The sequence below is a fragment of the Scatophagus argus genome, chromosome 2 (assembly GCF_020382885.2).
Source record: "Scatophagus argus isolate fScaArg1 chromosome 2, fScaArg1.pri, whole genome shotgun sequence".
Taxonomy (NCBI): domain Eukaryota; kingdom Metazoa; phylum Chordata; class Actinopteri; family Scatophagidae; genus Scatophagus; species Scatophagus argus.
In genome coordinates, this window is record NC_058494.1 from 4,790,832 (window position 1) to 4,815,753 (window position 24,922).

The window sequence follows — 24,922 nt, forward strand, 5'->3', positions numbered from 1 at the left end:
CATTGAAAACACGCATGCGTACATGCGTGAAGCCTAATTCCAATAGCATACAGTGGTGAAAGACGTATCACATCCTTTTATATGGATATGATACCTATTCCCTTAAATACTACATCATAAAAATAGTCCGTTATAATCCAGTATCAGATAAATGTACTTAAAGAATCTAAGGTAAAAGTACTAATTCTGGCTGGTGTTTTATTATCATTATTATTATTATTTACTGTATGTTGTTGCTGGGTACGGTGGAGGAATTTTAACTGCTGTATATAGCCTGACTACTGTTTTGTCCAGCAGTTCACATCGGGGGGCGCGGGCGCAAGATGGAAAACCTACATTTATTTTTGAGACTTTTCGATAATGTTTTCTTCTTGACAGCTCTTGAAATGAGAGGGTTGAGAAACCTCTCTTTAATGGAGCTGATAATAATTCACGAACATCTGCAACCAGTGAAACCTGTATTTTTATAAGTTTATTTTACGTGTTTATATGGTAAATTAAAAAAAGTCTTAATTTGAAAAGTATCAGCGGCTGTCTGATACAAGTAATGGTATAAAAAGTATAATATTTCCCTCTAAGGTGGAGAGATTTAATGAATGCTATCAGGCACAGGGACAAGGTAGGTAAGGTAATTCTGCAGACTTCCAGCAATTGTAGTACAATATAATGAGCCATTTCCGGTTTGCCTAACGCTATTGAAGCGAACAAGGAAAAATAACACATGTTACATTCCACTTTTTCTATAATCTCTGATTCTGAGCTACTGACGTGAACGCAATTACTCCACAACACGCATGCGCTTTGCGCTGCATCATGAGTTCAGAGTGTGTTAGGTAATCACACAGAGGGAACAAAAGCTTTTTATTTCTTAGGAGTGGATCAAAATGATAATACTGTTAAAGAGCACATAGTAGCTTACTGGAGACACATGGGTAGCAAGAAGCGGAAAAGGAAACAATGACTCACAATGACGTCTTCCGTCGTACGTCACTTGCAGTGCGCCTATCAAGCGCAAGATTAAATAAATAAAATCATAAAAAATAAAAGAAAATAGGCTGTTATTTATGTATATAAGTGACTAAACACAGTAATTGCATGAGTGATCACTACACACATTACAAGCTTACACAACACTTAAATAGATAACACAAGGTTTCAAATTAAACAAAATATATTGATATTTTAAAATGAGATAAAGCTTTCATGGTCCTAGTCGAGAAATGTGGACTCTGTGACTGCAGAAAGCGTGTGAGGATAATAACTTACAGCTACCATGTAGAATATGATAAACCAAGAAAACCTATGGACTCATAAGTGAGATGCCACAAATAGGAACCGGGTCCATAGTAATCCAGGGACCCCAGGATTAAAAATGTGCTTCCACCAAATAATTTATCTGAATCGGTACATGATTGGATAGAAAGATGGATAGATAGATAGATAGATAGATAGATAGATAGATAGATAGATAGATAGATAGATAGATAGATAGACTGGAATGATTCAAACAGTCTCCAAAGCTCCCTCGTACTGATACCTTCTAATAGACTTGCATCGCCATCTAGTGGACAGTTATTGTCCCAATAAATCTCATACAATAGGCGCTTTTAATTGCTCCTCCACACTAATTATGCAACTTTATAGGTGATATTAATGGATATAAACAAAATTTCTTTGTAAGTAAATGTATTCTCACTCGTAGTGATTTATTGTGAATACATCCTTGGTAACATGAGCAGCTGACAGGGTGACGTGCAGGAGGAAGAGGAGGAGAATTGCTCCCTTCACCCCCTTTGGACTCTGGTCAGCACCTCAGAGCAGAGTAGGCTCAGACAGGAAAAAGGTGAAGAAGATGAAGAAACTGGTGGTGGTTTTGCTGTGCCTGGTCCTGCTGACCATCTACACAGGTAGGAAAATCTCAGGGATTTACCTGAGCAGAGCAGTAGCGGGTCACAATAAGTTATGGGGTGATAGCTGAATAAAAATAAAATTTTTCATCAGTGGATTTCAAGTCAGTCAAGTCACATAAGGACAAAACAGAATATCTCATTTAAGATACTTCTGCATGAATTTAGTGTATCATCCTTTTGTTCCATTACTATATTTTACTATATTTAGTTACCGAAACAAGAAGGGGAAGTAATGTTTCATTATTGTTTTGGCTGAATCTGTACAGTCATTCTTTTGCAGTATTGTACCAATTGCTTTTCCACATACAACTGATTTACTCTCATCTCAGCATGTATCTTGCTATTGACACAACATGTAAATGCACAAATACAATGCTATTATTTTCTGAAAATAACAAAAACTCCCACTCTTTATTAATAAGATAGATGGAGAATATGTGTGAGTGTTTTGCCACGTTGCTATGAGGGTCCAGGCAGCAGCAGCAGCAGCAGAAGCTCTGGCCTTGTGTTGACAGAACTGGGTTCATTCACAGCAGCTCCTTCTGGCAGGAGAGGGAGAGAGAGCCAGCCTGGCTGCCTGCTGGGGTCACGTACTGCCTGGGCTGGGCTCCCTGGGGAGTGAGGAGGATGAATGGGCACTTTGTTACCTTCCACCAAGTACCCGGCCTCCCAATACAGGCCTGAGTTAGAGAGGGAGAAAGAGAGAGCGAGAGAGTGAGGGAGAGAGAGAGCAGCTCCCCTGGGGCTCGTGTTGGTGAATAAACAGCCTTGGACTCGCTAAACAGAGCAGGTCGACCACAGCTCACCAGCAGCAGATAGCGGGGGTTTCGTGGGTCTGAACACAGCTTTCAGTGAGAGGAATGTTGATCGCTGTTATGTTCAAGAAAAACAAATAAAATAACTTGAGCAGAGGCAGAAGGCTGAGTTCCTGAATCTTTTGGAAAGAGGAAGTAAAAACAGAGGAAACTACTTCAGTCATCATGTTCTTTTACCTCCTTTACGTGCTCTTAATTGATCCTTTTCTTTCCCACCACCATTTGATGTGTGTGTCACAACATATAAAGTAAACATTTCATCTCATGGCAGTCAAACTCTTATCTTTATCTCTCCCTCAGATGCCAACCCTATCATCAAGGAGAGCCTTGCGAAGCAGCTGCTCCGCAGCAAGAGGCAGGATCGCCCAATGAAGCCCGGCTACCCCGATGAGCCAATGAGGGTAAGGTTCATTCAGAGCAAAGAGCAAGGTGGAGACTGGCTATTGATTATGCTGACTTCTGTGGCTGTGTGGAGAACACTTTATTTCAACCTTCTTATTCAGCATTTATAAATACTGTGTGAACAGTCAATTCTAACACACTGTAATGTAGTTGCAGGCGATTACAAAGACATTTAAAGTACGTTAATGTTTCTGACAACAATTATTCATATCAAGCATCCAACAGTATACACAAAATAATTCATAGTGTGATATAAAGCTGGGTTCAAACAGTTTTTAATTGTCTTCTAAACTCATAAAGACGCATCATTACGTATGACTGACAAAGTATTTTGACACTTTGTGATATTAAACATTCGTCAGTCGTTAAATCATTATAGGATATGCATTGTTTACAAATACATTAATAAATGCATTAAACATCTTAGATGTGCTTATCATTCATTATTGTGTTATAATAGTGTTTATATTCAATTGGTTATAGAGTAGAGTGTTCTACTGAAATATCGAAACACTAAAATATGTTTGCAAACTGCATCAGCATCTTTTAAAAACATATAATTTCATTGTTCATTAAACTGCTTTTTTTAAAAACATGTTTTGCTAACATTCTAAGGGTCAGAAATGCAAAATTAAAGAAATATGACAAACAAAAAAAAGAGATCTTGTGCAGAAATGATAGCTACAACTTATCGTCATTTATCATTTCAAGTCCAGTTAGAAGTCTTTATAACTGTATATAAGACTATCATGAATCCACAAGCACAATTTGTTGTGCAGTTTTACATACTGTAGGAACACGTTTACTGTTGTATAATCATATCCTCCAGACATTACTTCCTATCTTACATTAGAGCCTTGTTGACTTACTGCTGAAAATATTCAACACAAAATATTAGAATTTCGCTTAAATGCTTGGAACAAAACTGTACACAAATTTTAATAAAAATGTTTCACCTAGTACAATTTTGCCGAGTAGGACACACACTGAATACTTTGAGCCTTTGTCTCTGTACTGAGTCAAGTCAACAGCAGCATTTGTAAAGTCATCTTGCCCTGTGCACTTGATCGTTGTGCTCCTTTGAATGCATCCATTCATCGCTGTACAAAGCCAGGTACAGTATGTTTCCTTCTGTTTATCTCCACTCACCTCTGTAATTTCACTTTGCGCTGTCATGTGTGCCTTATTGTGCTTTTGCGGTGTAATGCATACAGTTAAAGCAGAGAACTAAGCAGTTGTGAGTCAATGCTGTAGTGTTTCCCCTTTAACGTTCTGATTCATTTCTACCAGTGTTGGCAGAAAACCGCATTTATTGGCTTTCTGGTGTCCCCCCCCTTCAGGAGCATCTGCTCCACATGCAGGCTCTGGATCTGAGGGCCCGGGAGACCAACCTGGAGAACTGGCTGAACCCTCACTGCTACCCTCGCTGTGACAGGAACTACGGATACCCTGTCTGATGATAGTGTCGACAGAGGTCACCAGAACTCTCCACTTTCACTTCAAACCACAAATGCACACTGTGCACGAATGCAACGATGTGCACATACAAAGCAACAACAATCTTCACTTGCAAGACACCAACACAAGCAGGGCTTCATCCTTTTTCCACACTTACACAAACACTTGGAATGATAGATTTCTTATCAGTTTATAACTTATGTCACTTTTTCACATTTCAAATATACAAAAGCAATACGTGCATCAAGTCCTGAGTACAGTAATTTTCATCTGTAACTGAATCATTTTATTGCCTAACGATGTTATCCTTTTTCTCTTTTGCATACGGTAACACTTATCCTCTTGTGATATTTCTCTTCCTGTTCTTTGTGATTTTATCACAATTGTTTGACACAGCAGGAAACCTCAGAAACCTGTCAGTTTCAGAGTCAGGCTCAAGTGTTGTTGTTTTTTTTAACACCATTATTATTTTGTGTTATTTTGTTTAAATTCTTTCAAACTCAAAGTGGTTAACAATGGTGGAGTAGTTTTAAAAAGAGCCATGTCAGCACATGAAAATCAGCACTTACTATATGCCACATTTCTAGGCTTCCTGTTAAGATAAAAAGATACTGGAATGACGAAGTGATGCCCCGGGGATGGTTTCAAAAAGCCCAAAAAATAATATTAGCTTTGGAAAGACTACTCAGTCATACCTTGTTGTACAGTACAAATGAATACATTTCAAACACCACCTGACCCTTAGAGTCACACACTGACTAAATGCTCCGTCTCACATGTTTTGTCTCATGTTTCTGTTAATTCTGCATGATATTTTAATGTGCTACATATGGAGCACAGATATTTATCCCAGTGTCTGAAACGTGCTTTGCTTTTTTCCCCTTCACAGTAAAAGACCAGGAATGAGGTCACGGACTCAACAGTGGCAACAAAGAAAACTCTGGAAGAATTTCAAAAAAAAATGGAAAAACTCTTTCTCCCTCTCTCTTTCCTGAAATGTGACCATGTGAAGACTGTTGAAATGGTCGTGCATGTAATCTTATATGTTAGAGCTTTGTAGTTTACTATTACCAGTAGTTTCTACATTTATTTTGCATCACGTATCATCACAGAACGGAATGTATTAATAGGAAATTAAATCATAAATAAATCAAAATGCATGAGCGTCTATGCTGGGTAGTAATGGTTGTGTTATTAATATTAGTCTTCTTCTTCTTATTATTGTTAGAAGATGAGGTGGAGGACTGCTGAGGCTTGACATAACTTCCAATCCCCTCTTGTCCCCAGAGACAGTTGGGATTCTGGTTTCAGTCTGCATCAAATCTGAATGAGGAGCGTAGAGTTACGTTGTGCGTTCAGATGACCCAATCATCTATCTATTCCAAAAAAAAGAAAGAAAAAAAAATGAAAAAAGAAAGAAAAAGGCTACCATGTTTGTGCCTCGAAATCGGGTCAGGGCCACTTCCTGATAGAGTTACGTTATAGAAGAAGCATGTATCAGATGTGCAATGGGAAGGATTCAGCCTCTGTAAATTTAATTTGGTTATGTTGAACCTGAACAACAACAAAAAAATAATAATAAAGGAAAGGAGGTATTTATATACATGTTAGGTATAGCTGGGAGGCCTAATGTAATGAAGAGCGGTAAAAAGCGGGTCGCTCAGACTCCAACCAAGGCCTGTTCAAAGAAGACCCGATCACAAAAATAATCTATTTAAACGGACCCTGAAATATGAAGCTATTTTAAAAGGCCGCCCAGTCCACGCAGCCTTGTTTCATGCTATGTAATCAAACATCAGGCCGAAATAAATAAACAGATTTGCCGCGTATTGTGGAATAATGGAAAGTGAATCAAAATTAAACAGAAACATAATATGACAGTCGGGGCCTGTGAGGGTGAATTGACGAAAGGAAACCTGAAACACACCACATGAAGGCCTGCGCTCAAGTCAGATGTTTCCAGCACGTTGGGGCTTACAGGCTGCTGTGAAGGACACGTCTGTCTGCCCACAAATCAGCGTCCACCTGCTGTGGGAGCCTTGCATTGGCCAAATTAGGTTCCGCTGTTTTTGTCCAAGCCCGAGACCTTTGCTTTTTAACTCTAATACAAATTTAAAAATTTAAATTTAAAATAATGCATTTTTTTCCCATACCTTTTCCCCCCCTGACCTAACGTGATCTGAAGCCGTTAAAACATAAAACGAGAAACAAGAAAATAATCGTAACGATTTAGATGGTGCGTCACCACGCAAGCTGTTCAACAGGTTTGATAAAATCCATTATTTGTTTTATAGACTTGTGCGTGGCCTCCGAGGAGAATTGAAATCGTGTCAAGACCGACGGCGCTGTAACGAAAGACAAAAGACAAAACACGATGGCAACGAAATGAGAAAAATTCAAAGGATTTATTGAAAAGCGTCTAAAAAGCAGTTTGACAACAACTGTGAAATTATCTTGTTAAAGCTTCATGAACGCTGCCTATGAAAATGTAAAATATACTATGTTAATGGAAAATGCAGTTATATGCACACAGTGTCTGTATTGAATTTATTAATTTATCTCACAATTAGAAATGTTAGGCATTACAAACTCCGAAACGCACTCGGTCTGAGAACACGACACAAACGGAATATTTCTTAATACTTTTCAATTCAAAGTGCTTTAGTCAATTTTTAAATATTCACCCTATACAAGTGACCAGGGTATATTCAGTCTAATCGGTTCAAATTATAAAGAAATATTTCATCCACAGAGTGGATTTAATATCCAAGCCCCGAATCTCTCACGAGCTCAGGCTGGAAGAGAGTGAAAAAATACAATCTAGTTAGTTTCAGATGCAAAATAGTAAAATTCAAAAGCTCTGTACAGATAGTAGCCAGCTGCTGCAAAGGAAACATGCAACTCATTTTCATGTTTAACCAATGCAAGTTGTGAAATGGACTTCATTTGATTTGGTCAATACATTGAACATATGTCCAACTTTATAATATATACAAATATGCACATTATGTAATTTGCTATTATACATTACATACAAAAACTGCTTTGCCTAACGATGACACTTCAAAATGATCCTGTTACAAGTCAGGGAAAGCAGCAGGGAAAGTGTGGCATAAAGAAATCAGTCAGCAATCATCTTTTGTCTTTGAAGAAGCCTTTGGAAGTGCTGCTCTCCTTGATGGTGACGGTCAGGAAGTTGGTGGTCACGTCGGTCACCAGGACCTTTTCCACGTTGCCGAGAGAGGGCCTCCACGTCACTTCATCCAAGTCCACGTCAAGCCTGGTTGGGGACGGCCTGTCCAAGAAGTAAGGCTTTTCCATCTGTGGAAGTTCTGCAGGGCGACTCGGGCTCTGGCTCATTTTGGACTGGTGCTTGAAGAGTGGGGGTGCCAGGTAGCTGGAGCTGTCCTTAGTCCTGTGTGTGTCCAAGTCTGTTCTGTGTGGATACAGGCTGCGGTCTGCGTAGAACTGCTTGTAGGAGCTTCCACTGGAGATTCCCCGGTTTTGTGTGTGATGATGGTGGTGGTGGTGGTGGTGATGGTGATGGTGGTGCTTATGACTGTGACCGTGATTCTCTGGGTGTCTGTGGGACAGCCTCATCTCTTCACCACCCTGGAGCTTAGCCAGTTTGTGAGGGATGTGGCTCACCTGCTCCTCCGCTCTCCTCTTGTGTGGCTCAGACACCACAGGGCCACAGCTGCTGTCCTTGAAGCGGGGCTTAGGCTTTGGGCCTCTTTTTTTGGGTACATGGGTGAGTCCATCTGGACTGATTTGTTGAAGAGAAGGCTGCTGGAGCTCACGGGAGCACAGTTCTGATGGTCGGACACGTACGCTCTCTCCACGGTTAACGGTACTGGGTGGGAAGATGGTAGGAACAACAGCTCTGAGGCCCTCCCTGGCCCTCGGGGTGACAACTGGCTCTGGGGTTGGGTAGGTGATGTGCATCCCTCGAACCGCCTCATTCCTGAACTCATAGGACTTGGCTTTAACTTTAGCCTGAGCCTATAAGAAGGTAGGAAAAACGAGAGGGAACTTGTTATCCAAATTTATACTTAAATTTATTATTTTTTTTAATTCTCGGTCAACTCACAGGGCTTTTTCCACAGCAGGCATTTTGACTTATCACGATGTGGAACAGTGTGATGTGACTTTAAGGCAGCATGGACAATACAAGTAGTCACTACCGTGAAAGTGAAAGCGGCTAAAGCGACCTCAGTCATCATTAACCGGAATAACAGTAAAAGATGACATCATTTCAAAAAGGTTAAAAAAAAAAAATTGACAGCAAACGACTTGTGTCGGGCCACTGTATTTACCAGAGAAATCCCCCTGCCAGCGGAGATTCTGGTATTTAGTTCAAGATAAACTATCGGTCATTAAGCAATGTTCACGGTTCGTCGTCCTGAGAAGGCGAAACCTCTTGCTGACTGCATCTGCCTATAATGCTTTACTCAACTGATTTTATTCACGTTGGTCAGTAATATTCTAACATCTTAAGTTCTAAAAAAATGAAAACGGATTTTGATAAAAGGACTGGGCAAGTCGCATCAATGGCAGATTATAAACAGGAATGACCGTTTGTTGACGTGTTCCGAATCGCCTTTAGTGTATTAACGTTTGCTAAAACACACGCTTAATACACATCCATTAATTAATTTAATTCTTGATTTGAATATGCCTAATGAGCATCACTGAAGATTTAGGTGAAACACTAAGGCCTAAATTCATTTGGATGCGTTTTAACTTTACACCTTAGAATAATGAATATTCATGGTTTATACAATGCTGTTATGTGGGGGTAAATGAGTTTTACCTGAAAACGTTGTCGCATTAGCCGTGAGCATGCATTCCGTAAAAACTTAGGACTGAAAGATTTACCTTGAGCAGAAATGTTTTGGGTTTCGGTCCTCTCTTCTTGGGCCCATAGAGCTCCCTTTCACGCTCCCTGTGCAGAAAAATATAGTGACAGGGACCCATTTTGAGTGTCACGGGAGCAAAGTGCACAGAGGACACCGTATATTTATGGGACATGTTAACGTTCACTGGCTCTGCCCATAAAGGCCAGCCCAGACATCTTACCTCTGCTCAAAGGCAGCAAACAGGCGCGAGTCCAAAATATTCTCTTCTGGTTCCCAAGTGCTGTATCTGTGAATTAAAACATTAAGTTAGGCTGAGGAAGCGAATGCTGACAACCACTGTGTGGATGGCCACAGCGTTAGCCTGCGAGCTAAAATCTCCATCGTGCCTCGTTTTAATCCTGCTGTCTCGCTAGCTTTGGCGAGCTAACGACAGCCGCAGCCGAGACTGTACAGACACCACAGCCGCGGGCTGAAAACATGCAAGAGACACAATGTAGCAGGACTTACTTGGGAGACCAGCCCTTCCATTTCACAAGGTATTCAATCCGACCCTGCATGCCATCAGAAACAAACAGAAATTACTTCATTAGCTTGCAGGGCAACAGTAGTATTGGAGTGCAATGCTGGTGCGTTAAATTGAACGCTCTGGGAGAATACGGGCACGTTACATCTCCCGCTTACCTTCCTTATCCTCCGTTTGATGATAGACTCGGCAGCGAACACCCTCTCCCCGACGGCAGACAGCTCCATGTTTACTCCAGTGCTACCTACCGTTAGCTTGTTGGACGCTAACGTTAGCAAAGCAGATATTTTTCTCCAGTCCCAGCCACTCTGAATTCCCGACAGACCATAATACTCACGAACAGAATGGACGTCAGCGCAATTTTTTACAGCGTTGCTAAGGAACCGCAGTCGGTGGAACCACTAGAAGAACGCCCATTGGTCCAAGCGTTGCTACGTGCTTGGGTTGCTAAGTGAGGGGAGGAGCGTGCCCCTGTGTGAATTCTTTCGGGGGGGGAAATGGTGGCTTTTTTCCCCGCGCGGCGAGTGAATCATATCGCGCAAGTTATTTGAGATATTCAAAAATGCACGTGGTATCACAAATAGCGTAGTTATGTGCATGCGACAGTGTCGTTAAGCAAGTAAACCAAGGAAACCAGGAAATAACAATGCTTGTTTGATTTTTATGCGACAGCGCCAGAAACAGTAGTAGAAAAACAGTGAGACAGCATTCATATTCGTTGAGTCTATCCAGCAGTGTTGCATATCTATTAGCTAACGCAGTAAACTCACCCGGCAGAGGTAATTGCAGGGCTATTAGTCCTTAAGCACACAAACTGCGGTAGTCTGTGTGGACTCGTTAGCAATTCCTGCAATAATATAATTTGTCCTTGCTGTCCCAGACCAAGCACAGTGATCAGTGTGCTTCTTGTCAGGCAAAGCTTTACACTGTTTGTATTCATATCATTTCATCTAAATACCCCTGGTAGGCCTACCTTAATTTTGAAGGCAAAGTTTGAAGTTATATTTATCGAATGTTTCTTATTAATGGCGCCCCTGGTTTAAAATATCTGCGCACTGGGCTGCTCATCTAAATCTGTCCAGCTTTTATTCCGTGGTCAACAGAAATGCGGGTTAATTTAGTGGTCAGCCTTGGACAAACTTATTTAATTATTTGCGTATTTATTCAGTCAGGTGATTTTGATCATTATACAAGACATTTGGTGACTTTGATCTTTAACATGTTACAAGAACGAAGCTTTCGGCATGACTCAAAATGAGGGGGAAAAAATCAGCTGGCGCGTGTCAACACTGGCGACGGCCAGGGACGCTTTTCATACGGAGCTTATCTGCATGAGGCTGTGAGGCCCGATCGATATTACTTATCTCCTGTCTGTCAGTCACTGTCTGACTGATCAGTTCAGTAGCACAGGCTATGAACACCAACAGCTTTTATGTGGGTTTTTTTTTTTTTTTTTTTTTGGTAATGAGAAGTTTGCAAATGCGTAAATAATTTGGACCTATTATTATTTTATATTTATTGTTTTTAATGCACCAGTTATTTAACGTAATGACAAAGAGCAATAAAAGACCATAAGTAAACACCCTAGAAAGTGAATATTATTTCGTTTTTTTTAAATACATTTGTGATTTAATAAAATAAGATATATCAAGCTTAATGCTGATTGAAAGTAACCACGTGGATTTATCTTATTAATCAGATCGCTGTTTCCCTCACACCACAATTCACAGGCTGATGGGTAGCTTTCATTTTCATGCTGAGATATAAAGATAAGAAAAAAGGTTAAGGGGACAGTAGCTTAGCAAATGTAGAGGATACGCGTTATATGCGTATTGTTTTTAATAATAATAATAAGAAGAAGAATTTCAATTGATAGGCTATAGGATTACCAGTTTTATAAATTAGGAAAGTTACGGTTTAATAGAGTTTAACAGGTTTTTTGTTAAATAATCAAGAGTATAAAATAAGAAAATTATTCACACTGCAGGATGTTGGTTTAACTGTCTGAGCTGAGCCTAGGCTATATTTCTGTTCATTCTAAACTATTATTTATTTATTAGTAATTCATTCATTATGTTTTATTTAAGTGATCAGAAAAGAACGCAGGGATAAAAAATAAATAAATAAAAAAAACAAACAAAATCAAATAAGCCGACGTCTTCACGCAGGCCGAATCGAGGAGCGCGAACTGATTTTTGGACATTAAATTGTTCAGTCATCCGGACTGCGTGTTTTTCCTGACGTTATATTAACACAGGATGCTACTGAGATGCTGTTTAAAGCAGCTTTTGTCGGCGTACGATTTACATGGTGAATCAAGTACGCTGTGCAAACCCTTGCATTGATTTAAAGAGGTGAATAAACAATATACCTGCAATTATAGGCCTAAGTCCAATGCTTTAAAAGTGTCCACTTAAATAACGTTTATTTTCTCCTCTCTCTGCTGTGGAAGAACAGGCTGAATTCCTTAATTAGACACCGCAGCATAACCGCATAGTTAGACAGCTCAGTCACAACTGTTAAACTTTTAACTCAGACAGCCTCGTGATTTGAATTGGATTGTCAGGAATATTAAATAAAAAAAAAATATTAAATATACTCCAACACAAGAACAGTCGGCCGACGGCTTCCCTTTGGACGTCTCACGGCTCAGAGACTTATTCTCCATCTGATCTATAAATTCACTCACTTTATCTTAGAAGCAAAGACAAAAACCTCTGGGGTAATTAAAAGCCGTGACAGTTCCCACTGAGGGGGGACTGAAGGTCAGTGATTTAGTAGGCCTACTGGCCGCTAACATGTTTTCACCTCGTCCGACTCACTTGTCATAAAAACCATTTTATAAGTAGCCTACATTAGATGCAAAATGATTAAAACACTGTTGTGTCTGCAGGCTGCACAAACGCTACTGTATCTGCTTTTTCTCCAAAAGTCCTCATTCAGACGCGAACGCACTGATGCCAAATAGATTATTTCTCCTTTGTTTCTGTTGACAACGAAAGTCATGCAGATGTGACAGTCTGTGAAATACAGACTGTCTCCAGCCATCACAGTCTTTCCTATTTTCTTTCCAAGGTGGGACTACCCTCTTAACCAAATAAACCAGAGTCCTTTCTTCAGTCAGAGCTGAAGCCTGTAGGTAAAGTCGGTAGGTAAAGACACGCGGCAAATCCATCTTAAGCCTTTTTTTAAGCAAACATTAGATTTTTTGGAAGATACCTAGGCTACATTTTCTAAAGATTTACTGTCAAATGATAACGCCTCGGAAATGCCAACGGGATCCTTTAAGCAAAGCAGCATTTGGAAGCCCTCAGCATCAATTTCTCCGCCGACGTTACCGTGATATGACTGTGGTATGTGGATTACAACTGGACTCTGTCCTGTCATATTTTTCAGTGTAGGAACCGACACAGCACAGACAGAAAGGGACGACGGGCGCACCTCAGACTCTGGATGCGATTGGTCTCGGCGCGCCTGCAGTGCAGCAGTGCTGCCGACGTTAAAACACTATTGGTTGGCTTGTATCCGGGCAAGACGCGGGCTCTTGGTTTGCGCACAAACGGGAAACCCCTGCCGTACCTCAAAGGCAGCGATATGGAAACAGAAAGGAAAGATAGAGAGATGGTCGAGCATTGTTTGACCTCATTAAGCCAGTTTGATCAGATTCCTGTTGTCAGAGGCGCAGAGCAGATCAGGTTCGGAGATGTTCATGTGAAACAGTCAGTAGCTGATGTTGATGAGTATTGCTTATGTGTCTTTCTTTGGGTTCTTTCTCTTGCATCCATCCTGTATGATTTCATTTGTTCCTCTTATTTAAAGCTAACAAGCAACTAATGCAAAGCTGAGGCAGGGCGGTTTTATCAGAGGTTCTCATGTCATGCGCACATGAGAACCATCATGCATACCAGCGTTCTGTGAGGTACTACCGCTGTTTTTAAACGAGTGTGTCTTTCCCTGAACTCTCCTTACCCCAAGACAAAATTAGATTCCTTTGCAGGCTACACACCAGCAGTGTTATCCAGCCGGTGGGCGCAGGGAAATACGCAGGCCTGCAGACGTTATATCGGCTTTTGCAGAGGGTTCTGAGAGTGTAGGTGCCTTAGAAACGACTGTGTTGTGTCATTCTAATTTTCACAAAATAAAGGAGTTTATAGCTCAGCTGCGTTCTCAAATGAGCTTATTTTTTTTAAGCAGTTGTACAGTCCACCGTGACCACATGTACAGGCGGTTTTGTGTTGAGTTCCTCACAGTGCAAAATAGCAACGCTCATAATTAAATAAAGAACAGCTGAAGGAACGTCCGCGTTGCAGATGTTATATTTATCCACCCTTCCTTACTCAACTGGTGTGACTTGCTTTCGAAAATCGGTGATGCAAAGCTGCGGCGCGTGCACTTGATGTTTCTGTGCACGTGGACGTGGAACCGAACTGTAGGCCTACTGAAAGAGGACTCAGGGGAAGACGCGTTTGGCTCTGAGTGAATTTACTAAACCCGACAAAAGCGTCGGTCTTCTATAGAAAGACGCCCTGAATGTCTCAGTGATTTTGGAAATCAGCATCTCCACTAGCTGAGCTTATCGGCTACAAGCCTCTCTGTCAGAGAGCACTTACAGGCCCGACTCAGTCACGCAGGCACTTACTCAGCACGAGCTGACAGATAAGAGGAAGAGAAAAGAGGGTGGGTCGTCAAGAAGACTTATTCCACTATTTTATACTCCTCTTGGTTTATTTAACGGATAGCCTCACGTAGCCAACTCGTTCGAAGTTTTACATTTTTTTGCCCATAAAAAAAACTCTAATATGATGGATACTTAAAGGAAATAATGTGGTCTTAAATCGTGCGGGGAGTTTCCGGCTGCAGGTTCTTCACTGAAACATTGTTGCAAGTATTTAGTCTGCAGCTGCCGATGCGTTTCACGGAGACGCGAGAGAGAAGAAAGTGGATGCGGTGGAGAGAGGACAGCCATTTTCTCTGTCGGTGCTCACATTTACGCGCATACAAAGCAGTTTTATTGGCGGGCTGCAGCCGAGGAAATGGTCGAGAGTTGCCGTCTCTTATCTTGTCGGCCGTCGAATCACACCGCGTCTCGACACAAGTCATGTGTTTACGGCGTCAGAAAAGGCGGATATCAGTCATTCAGCCCGCGGAGGTCTCGCTCAGCTCAAACAGGAACGGTGTTTCGGGAGGGTTAGAGGACGGAGCTCCTCTGCACATCTTTCCTTTAAAGCGCCCTCCAGTTGCTCAGAGGAGCAGCAACTGTCTGCCTGAATGGCTGGAATGTAGCAGGAATAGGAAACCGTGGAAAAATGGAAATAAAAGCCTCCGTTCTGTCATTAAAGCTGAACCTGCGGGTCAGGCAGATACATCAATTGCCTCCCGCGGCGCCTCTCTCAGCATTTATCCAAGAAACATCCGAAATAAACACCTCGTCAGGTCATAATTATGAGCGTTAAACGACTAATATTCTGGTGAAAGACGTGTTGGGTAAATCATAAAGAAATAGTCGGTAGGTTTTTGTCAGCATCTAAACGGCAATTAAGAACAAATATTATCCGTCACCTCGAGGTCTTTCCGTCTCAGAGTTCCACCTGTATGACACATGTCATATACACACCTGAAAAGTTGATTTATCCACGCTAGTTACTTATGTGGGTCACTTTTTAATTCGTTGTGTGTTTTAAATGAATGACAAGACGTTACATGTGCGGTATGAACCAGGCCTGATCTGCAGTTACAGTATGCATGTAAGGCAAACACTTGGTGGGCAGCCCATCTGAAAATAAACTCACAGGCTCTATAATAATCCTCACGGCCCGCAACCTATACACACACACACACACACACACACACGCAGAGAGAGAGAGAGAGAGCTACAAATATAGCCACGAACAGATGTGGGAACTTCTGAGGTAAGGTTAGCCATTTAAGAGCCTTTTATCTGCTTCTCTTTCCACTGAAAATCTTTCATTCTCATGGGAAGTGAAGGTCACATGTCGAACAGCAGCCGGGAGGTTTTTTTATTTAGGCCGGTATAGGATTATGTAGGGACAAGAATAAAGAATCACTTCACACACAAGTCCATATTCCACTTGCAAACAATTTTATTATTGCAAAATGTATCATTGGAAGGCTACTCTTTTTTTTTTTATTCCAAATCTGCACAGGAAACATCAAAAGTGCATCCGATCAACGTTCTCACGGAGCAGTTCAATGCACCTCAGATCACAAAGTGCTGGACAGGGTTTTTAAAGAGGAGGGGGACATGTATGACACAAGGGGACAGATCTGATTATGATAACACCGTGTGCTTTCACATACTTTTAATTACCGCTTTGCTGCAAAAGTTACTCACCAAGACAAGCCCATTCAATCCCATACAGCACTGAACATGTCAGGGTGCCAGAAAACACAAACATGAAAAACTGATTCATAGAGCACCCAGCTGGTGGTACTAATCTATTGGATTACACTGCTCAACCAGCAGTCTCAACACAGATTTGTGACTTAAATAATTCAAATGAAAAAAGTCATTTTTAGTCACGGCGCTGCTGCATAACCTAAAGCAGCCACAGGGTTGTGTATCCACTGTCTCAATGGAAGTGACTTGTGCTCAGTATCGCATGGGATGCATGACTCAAACAACTTTACAGTTTGAACTAAGATCATATAAAAATGAGCATATATCAAACATGAATTAATAATAACTGTTCATTTAAAACAAACATCCCATTTTCCTTTCAACAATGCAAATCACATTTATTGACAGATAGACGCTTCATTTTTCTTTTCCGGCTTCTTTAAGCACTGCCTGATGCCATAATCTGTCCAAGCAGCATGTATCCCTATTTAAGTCTGTCCATCTGTTTGCACACACACACACGCACACACACACTCTCATACACACACCAACACAGTGTAATTTACCATGTTTCAATATAATTTTTCTTCCTTACAAAATTCTCCATATAGCCTACATTTGTTGAACATTATCTGAGACGCAGACCACTGAGTATGTAATCAAATTACATCCATAGAAAAGTGAAGAGCATTTACAAGAGTTAAGGGCATCTTCAGTTATCTCATCTAGTTATGCTTTTTAAACTAAGTTTGAAGTAGCTGAAATTTAGACACTGCATGTGATAAAATCTCCAGAGGAAACAACACGTAGAGTTTATGAGAAGAAATATGCAAATAACGCAAGAAAGGAAATTCTTTCAAACCGAACTATACAAAGAAAAAACAATATTAACGGTCTATTTGTACATTCAAGCATCTGAAATAACAAAAGTATCCAATGTACATGTATAAAGTTACACAGATGGTACTCAGTTCAATTATGCTGTTATGTATTCCTTAAAGGTGACTGTGAGGCAGTTCGTAGTAATGTCTGTGATCACTATATTCCCAAGGAAAGGGTGGAAAGTGGGAAACGTTTCCTCTTTTCTTTTCTTGTGGTTAGAAACAGACAACGGATCGACTTTCTCCTCCTCTGTAGTTTTAATCTGGGGCTGAGTTTCTGTCTGTGCGTCCGTTTGTGTTTCGGCTTGCACGCCTGTTTCGTCCTGTGTGTGCGTGTCAGCTTGTGTTGCGCTTTCAGCTTGTGTATGTGTTTCAGCCTGGGTAGCTTTAGGCCTGGACTTGACAATCCTCAGGTCAATAGGTTCCTCTTGGTCAGCATAACCACAGTCCTGCAGTCCAGTGTGACTCCGCTGTCCATTTTGGTGGTTGCTGATGCTTTGGGTGGGAGAAGATACAGAGTTAGGAGCACTGATACTCCTGGAGCTCAGAAACCTCTTACTATTCCCATGCTCGTCATTGTCTGTGTCAGAGAAGTGTCGCTTTAGGCCGTGTTGTCCACCTTCGCTTCCTCTTTTGTCCATTGGGGAAGGAACTCCCCTATCGGAAGGCAGGGAGAGCAGATTAGGCTTGGTTGTCAGTTGTAAAGGCTGATCTGCTGGAAGCTGACCCTGACCCCTGACCTCGACATGTTTATCCTGTTCCGTCACAGCTGGCTCCATTTTGAGAGACTGTTCCTTTTCTTTGGGGCAATCTCTGTTAAATCCAGAACTGGAAACAGCTGATTTGTCTTTGGGGTTTTTTGCAAATCCATTCATGAGGCCGAGCTTCTTGACAAGTCTCATCTTCTCAAGGTGGTTTTCCGTGCTGTTGTACGTTTCCTGCGGTGGTTTTTCTGCAGTTTCAGAATCACCACTTTTAATCTTAGCCGCTTGCATTCCGTTTTCCATGTACTTGCTCATCACAATAACAATCCGCCCGTTCTTGTTTTTATTCTTCACGATCTTCAGCTTGCTGTTGCTGACACCATTGGGCTGTGGTAAAGCATCCTCTGTAGGTTTGACCTTCTCTGGCTCTTTGTGGCCATTGAGGTCTGCTGGAAGCTTCTTTAGTTCCATGGTGATATCCTTAACTTTGGTGAGGCAGCCTGAGTCCTTGTCCCGGACCCACTTTTGCTGCAGCACAGGGGGCAGGTTGTACCCCTTGTTAGCCAGCTCTGGGGCTTTTACCTCTCGGGGTTTAGCGAATATGGGCTCATGCACCTTGAGGTCTGGCTGGTAGTGGTGGTGCTTCTTGCTGTTGAGCTGATAGTAGAACTTCTTGCCGCTGGCCTGCTGCTCGGTCTCACGGTCTCTGCACAGCGGCTGGTACTGGTGGTGCTTCTTGCTGTTCAGCTGGTAGTGCTGGCCCTGGGGACGGAGCATCTGAATGGGACTGGTCTTCTGACAGCCGTCATCGTCCAGGGATGTCTCATGAAGGTCTGCCAGAATACTGGATCTCCGTGCGAAAGAAGGAACCTGTGAAGCCAGACAGTGACTAGGCTTATTAAAAAATCCCAATAACACATAACTCCATCAGTATTATATGAGAAAAGTTTCTGGTGGTTTTACACAGTTATTTAAAGTAAAAGGCATCCCTCCTAGTAGGGCATTTGATTAATGGTCAAGGCTGTAACAAAAAGACATGGTTGACTGGGGCCCACGAGTTGCACTGAAGAAACTGTGCTTGGAATGTGTGAAGGGGCTCTTCTGAGGCCCCGATGAGCACACAGTTTATTTCAGGGGCCTTCGTCCATGTTCACACAAGCCCTCCTACAGTTCCTGTGCAGCTCTTTGAGCCACCAGCCTGGCCATCAGGGTGACATTTCAAAGTGTCTCCTGTGGCTGTGACCTCAGCTCAGAGGAATGTCACTGGCTGCTTTGTGTCCCGTCATTGACTTTATCCCATGTGTTACCACCAACACCCTCCTGAGAGGAACAAAAAAGCACTCCTCTGAGGGGTTCCCCTGGCCTTTTGGACTGCTGATTGATGCACTAAATGTACGATTCACAGTCATTTAGCTACAACTGTTAGGTCAAGGAACTGGACTCTAAAATTTATTATTTAATATCTCCTCACTCATTTATTGCTTGTTATAAATTTTTTGAATTTTCGATTTTCAACCGCTTCTGACACATATGTTCCCAAATCTCAGCTGCTACTCAGTCTGTGAGGATCTGTTTAAAGTCTGAGAAAACAAACCTGATGATGAGGTGAAAGCTGTAAATTTAACAGAAAGGCTGCAGTACAAAATTTACGTGTTGAGCAGCATGGGTGGGTAATGCTTTTCAGTTTCATTATGGGAAAAGCAGGATCCAGCAACTACAGACATCTCTGCTTTCTGCAGCTTTGATTGTTTTTAAAATGTGTTTTCTGTCCCCATGTGAGTCTCTAAATTTTATGGAAATAATAAATATCCCTGGAGGGCCCCTTTAAATCTACCTTATGCCTAAAATTCTACATCTTAGTTTTTCTATATTGCTTCTTGGGATTTGAGAGAAGAATTGTGCATGTAAATTAAGTGTAGCTGTAATTCATCATCTACATGATTGAAATTCAAAAGAAGAATTAAGTATCATTTTTTTCTCACCTGAACCAGAAGGTGCTTGGGCTTGGGTCCTCTCTTGCGATATCCCATCAGCTGCTCTTGACGTTCCCTGTGGGAGAGAAAAACAGCAGCCAATCAGTGAAACCATCTGACAGAGATGAGTCGCCGTTGCATGGCAACACAACGTCACGGGTGTCCTCCTCAGGCTCGATTAGAAAACACAGAGTCCAATGTTACAGGTTGGAGTTATACTTCCAGATGCAAAGTGAAATTCATTCCACACAGATTCAAGGAGCATTCATTTTAATTTCATTATCATGCATTTACCTTCTCACAGTATCCTGCCCTCTTAATACCTTATTACACCAGTCCTCACCTGCTGGATAGAGCTAAACAGTGGCTATAAATAGTGACTTCAAATGAAGCTTCTTCCACCCAAAATAACACTCAGTATCCCATTTAATGTTTGTGTCCAAAACAGAAGATAGAGGCCAGGCCCTGTCTGACTTTCCTTAGCTTTCCTCAGTCTTGATGTAAGTCTGTTCAAGGCAGTAACTCAATACCGCAGACAGGAGTGATGTCAGTCCCCTCCCCCACCCTCCTCCCTCACATCTAATTACAATGACGACTCAGTGTATTTTCATAGCCTGGCATTCAGACGATTTGGCTCCCCGGAGAGACAGGCAATTAGTTTCAATAAAATGTCTCCTTTTTAGAGAGAGAGGTAATTGCAAAAACAGACGCAGAGTGATGTCGATGTTTTGCTTTAACGTGTGACCTGCACCTGAAAGGCTGCAGTAAGCAAAAGCTCAGGGAAGCTCAGAGAAAAGCCAGTGGCAGTTTAACATGCATGCCATGCATTCAAGAAATTCAATTACACTGGCCTTCATGTGGAGCTGTCTGGTGAGCCACTCATCACACTATTTAGCAATTAGCCAAGCAGCTGATTTCACAAATTTGAAAACACAGACACAGTGTCCTTTACTGATTGAGAACATGAGGTCAGTAAGTTGGTTCAACTCACATTCAGTTTATAATTATAAAAATGCGTTGTTTGATTTTGTTACTTTTTCACTTTAATCTTCATTTCCTCTTGCCTTTCCACTACATCATGAGCAAAGTAAGGGGAAAAAGTGCACAATTTTAAGTCCCCTTTCACTCAAAAATGTGTTGCCTGTTGTTGTCTTTGTCTGATGTTTGACTTCCACTGTTAAGAATGATGTATATGCACAGTTTGACACTGGAAGTCTGTTTTCACATCTGCTGAAGGGAGAAAGTTGCATTGTAGCATCGCAAACTTTTGAGAAATCACTGATGGGCCAATATGAAAATTACACAAGTGTGATGTGAAAGAATGAACTTGGGTCTATATTAACTCAAAAATCAGCTTACCAAATCAGCCAAACATGAAATTTACACTGGCAAGTGATACTATCACTTTGTATAGTCAATGAAAATTGGATTATTTACCATGTGGATGAAGACATGGGTGTATCTGGAAAGTGGCAGGTGGGACAGCAGGTAGCCCTTTAACACGATAACCTGATGCTGAAGCTCAAATAGCTATCAAGTTACAAAAAAGCAGATGCAGCAAATGTGACACTTTGCTCTGGTAACTCTGACCTGACTTTAACCCTAACACGACCCTCTGATAACACCACTGTTAATCCTAATCCAGACACTAGGGGACTGAACTTCTGCACCTTTATTTGACATTTTATGTAGACAGTTCATGATCAGTGTGAGATTAACAAGGTAGAGTGACCAGGCAGCAAGTCACGTGGTGTACTGTGCATAAGACTGGAATCGTATGGAGTAGACAGACAGACAGACACTTCATTGATCCCAAGGCAAATTCAGAATGGAGAATTTAAACATGGACCCCATCATTTATATGGTTGGTTTATCCAACTCCAAACTTACCTGTCTTGGAAAGCATCAAGCAGTCTTGGGTCCAGGATGTTTTCTTCTGGTTCCCATGTGTTGTATCTATTCAGGGATGAGACAGTGAGCAGTGAGAACACACTGGTCTGTCAAACAGTGGCAGACATTAACAAGCACTGGCCTCAACTGGCCTAAACCCAGTTCTTGAATTATAAATCCACCCATGTGTAAACAACATGCTGAGACACTTGCACTCCCTGTGGATACACGTGTAATAAATCATAAGTAACTTTTACGCACAGCTGAGGGTGGGGCGAGGGGTGCCAAGGCCCTGCCTCCACTCAACTGTAGATACAGGGGCATTTCTTAAACACAGGCTTCAATTATGGACACGTCCTCCTTTAACTGGCACACTGGGGATTGCATACAATGTAAAACCACATCCATCATAGAAGCCAAAGCGTCGAGCGTCCTAAGCAAGAACGCGCAACCGCCCATTTGCGCGCCCACACTCGCACGTATGAACACATTCACACACACACGCACGCACGCACGCACACGCTTCTGTTGTGAATGTCATGAAAAAGGACTTACTTTGGAGACCATCCTCGCCACTTGACCAGATACTCAACCTTCCCCTGTGAATGGACACAAACGGGATAATCAGCGTAACGTTACTTTACGCACCAAAATGAACTCTGCATTGCACCGTCATCTTAAACATCATTTAAAGCAAAGAAAAAAAACATGCAGTCCGCAAGATGGTGAAGAAAAACTACAGGGAAATGACGCTCCTCTCCATGTGCATGTGTATAAAAATGTCCTTCATTGCTCTAGTGACAAACCTTTCTGCTGCGCTTCTTCTCGATGCTCTCCACCGCAAAGACGTGCTCTCCCGCGGCGGGTAGCTCCATTTTCCGATACGAGAGAAGCGGCTCTTCTGTTTTTTTTTTCCCCCTCTGCTATTGGTATCCGATACCTTGTCCTCGCTTTCAGGCCGTTTTTTCCTGCTGTTCCTCGGATGTGAAACACAAGAGCCCCCCTCCTCCTCCTCGTATTTAACCACGTCTATTCCCTCGCTTCCCTCTTCGGAGAGACTCGTTCTGCAGGCGAGTTGGAGATGCAGCTAGAAAACACTTCATGCAAATAACCGTTGGAGTAACGTCAGACGAGGGGGAGGTAATATGGGCGGGGGTTGGTCCCTGGCTGCTTTCATGTGCTGTGGGAAAAAGTGGAATCACGACTTGTCGCGTATGACCAATATGTAACTAAGCTGTACATAAAGCTGATCAACAGGAAAAAACAGATTTATTTTATATAAAAGCTGATACCCTGAGGTGTGGCATTTGATGAGGAGCATTGAAACCACATCAAGAAGTGAATTATATTATTAGCTATTGTTGTTTGTCTTCCATTGTAGACATATGCTTTAGTTTTTGGTGCTTTGATTGATTGTTCTGCTTCATCAAGCCATTTATGCTGATACATAGCTCATTGATTAGCTCACACTCTTCGTCTTTGCTATGGTATCGAAGCACAAATTATCCATTACACAACACAGTTGTTACAGGCGATGTTTCGAGTCCATATTTGTACCTTGGAAGAATGTAAAGGTTTTCACTGCAGTTCACTGAGTCTTCCTTCTCTCGCTAAGAAGGTGTGCCAGTGCGTGAAGTAAGCTGCTGTTGTTTGTCAGCTGCAGAGGAGCCCGCACACAGATAATAATCATACATAATGTTATTTCTTATGTCCACCCAAATTCAAGTAAACTTGCAACGTGTGATTGTGAATCTACAAAAAATAATAGTGTTAATAATAACGAGCGCTGAGATGAGACACTGAACGCAGCATTTCTCCCTCCTGTGTCGCTGCATGTGAGGCGAGATCTAACTGCAAGAGGGTGCTGTGAAAGAACACAGCGTGTAATTCCGAACCGCCATGGCCTGAACGCGCTGCTCAGCCCCTTAAATGTTGCAGCTTAGCGAGGCCTTTTGCTTGCTCCTGTATGTTCTGTCACAAGGCATCAGTTGTCTGGGTACGTGCGAGTTCAGCGAGCTGTCCGACACGTGTCTGTGAGCCGGAGCACATAATACGGTTGGTTATACGTGTGATAATAAGACGGCCGGTATCCCAGTTCTTCTGTCTGAAAGCTCACGATAGGGACAACCACCCGACACCGTCAAGGCCACAGCCTGTTCGACATTGATTTATCGCTGCCACCGTGACAAGGCCTGCTCCAGTCGTGGTGAAATGGTTACATAAATGTCCATCTAATGCTTCTATAGTACCGGATAGAGCCGTCTGTGTGGGGTGGTAATGCGGCATGAATCATTGCTGTATGAAGCTAAACAGCGGTCAGAGCTCGGTCACTGTTATCCGCATTACATTGACTAGATTTCCATATCCTCTCTGAGTCAAGGTCACACAAAGAGATGACATTTCAGATGGCACCGTGTCGCCGGGGATTTTCTGGTGGATTTTCGCGGTGTTAAAGGATAGCCCGTGGATGTGTGGCAGCCGATGTAGGTCAGCATCCTCTATCCCCGCAGGGTTTAGCTCCAGCGGGGTTATTTCTGACCGACGAGCCCCGACAAGACAGGCACCAGCCGGTTCCGTTATCACTTTCAGGAGGAGCGTGCAGATATGACTCACAGAATAAACCAGCTTAGGCCTGGCGCTGAACGGACACACAGACATCTGGCACCAAACCTAAAGTTTCGACTGGAAACGGCAGTGCGCAATGTCGCGCTCACTGTATGTGAAAATTATTGTCAAAAAACGGACAAAGAGTTGGTTACACGTCAGACACATCTATCCACTAACTGCCATTGGCTCATACACACAGTTCTTAATTGTTGTTATTTACACGTACATATCCAGCGCGAATACTATTTCGATGCGTCGCTTTCAAAATAAAAACGTTAAACTGACGACGAAGCCCTCGTCGCATTGTTTCATACGGTTAGACCAAATAAAATTCAGCAGTGAAATGGTTAAAGAGCAGGGTTCCCGCAGGCTGCAGCGCTCGGCCTATTGCAGAAAGGCACGACTGTCTTTCCTTATAAGGCAATGGTGCAAATCGGCGGTGAAATATCGCATGAAATGAACGACCAGAACACATTTGCAGTAGTCTGTTTGCTTCAGGTGCCGTTTCACGGCCACGATGACTGTCAAGAGTATCCATTATT

At 42.2% G+C, this 24,922-nt stretch overlaps 3 protein-coding genes across 3 annotated transcripts; 1 reads left to right on the top strand and 2 right to left on the bottom strand.

Annotated features, from left to right (window-relative positions):
- The first annotated feature begins 1,770 nt into the window (after nt 1-1,770).
- Nucleotides 1,771-5,753, top strand: c2h17orf67 (chromosome 2 C17orf67 homolog). Its single transcript, XM_046378816.1, has 4 exons — nt 1,771-1,907; nt 3,026-3,126; nt 4,468-4,601; nt 5,475-5,753. The coding sequence occupies exons 1-3, from the start codon at nt 1,853-1,855 to the stop codon at nt 4,582-4,584; spliced, it is 273 nt and encodes a 90-aa protein (XP_046234772.1). The 5' UTR covers nt 1,771-1,852; the 3' UTR covers nt 4,585-4,601; nt 5,475-5,753.
- Nucleotides 5,754-6,971: 1,218 nt separating this feature from the next.
- On the bottom strand, nt 6,972-10,310 carry cbx8b (chromobox homolog 8b). Its single transcript, XM_046402833.1, has 5 exons — nt 10,126-10,310; nt 9,952-9,995; nt 9,665-9,730; nt 9,464-9,530; nt 6,972-8,587 (listed from the first exon to the last, which is right to left on the bottom strand). Exons 1-5 carry the CDS (start codon nt 10,192-10,194, stop codon nt 7,718-7,720), a joined length of 1,116 nt encoding a protein of 371 aa, XP_046258789.1. The 5' UTR covers nt 10,195-10,310; the 3' UTR covers nt 6,972-7,717.
- A 6,386-nt stretch (nt 10,311-16,696) lies between these two features.
- LOC124066458 (E3 SUMO-protein ligase CBX4-like) lies at nt 16,697-24,922 on the bottom strand. The gene is made up of 6 exons (XM_046402845.1): nt 23,331-24,922; nt 22,580-22,953; nt 22,329-22,372; nt 21,774-21,839; nt 19,893-19,959; nt 16,697-18,780 (listed from the first exon to the last, which is right to left on the bottom strand). Exons 2-6 carry the CDS (start codon nt 22,646-22,648, stop codon nt 17,302-17,304), a joined length of 1,725 nt encoding a protein of 574 aa, XP_046258801.1. The 5' UTR covers nt 22,649-22,953; nt 23,331-24,922; the 3' UTR covers nt 16,697-17,301.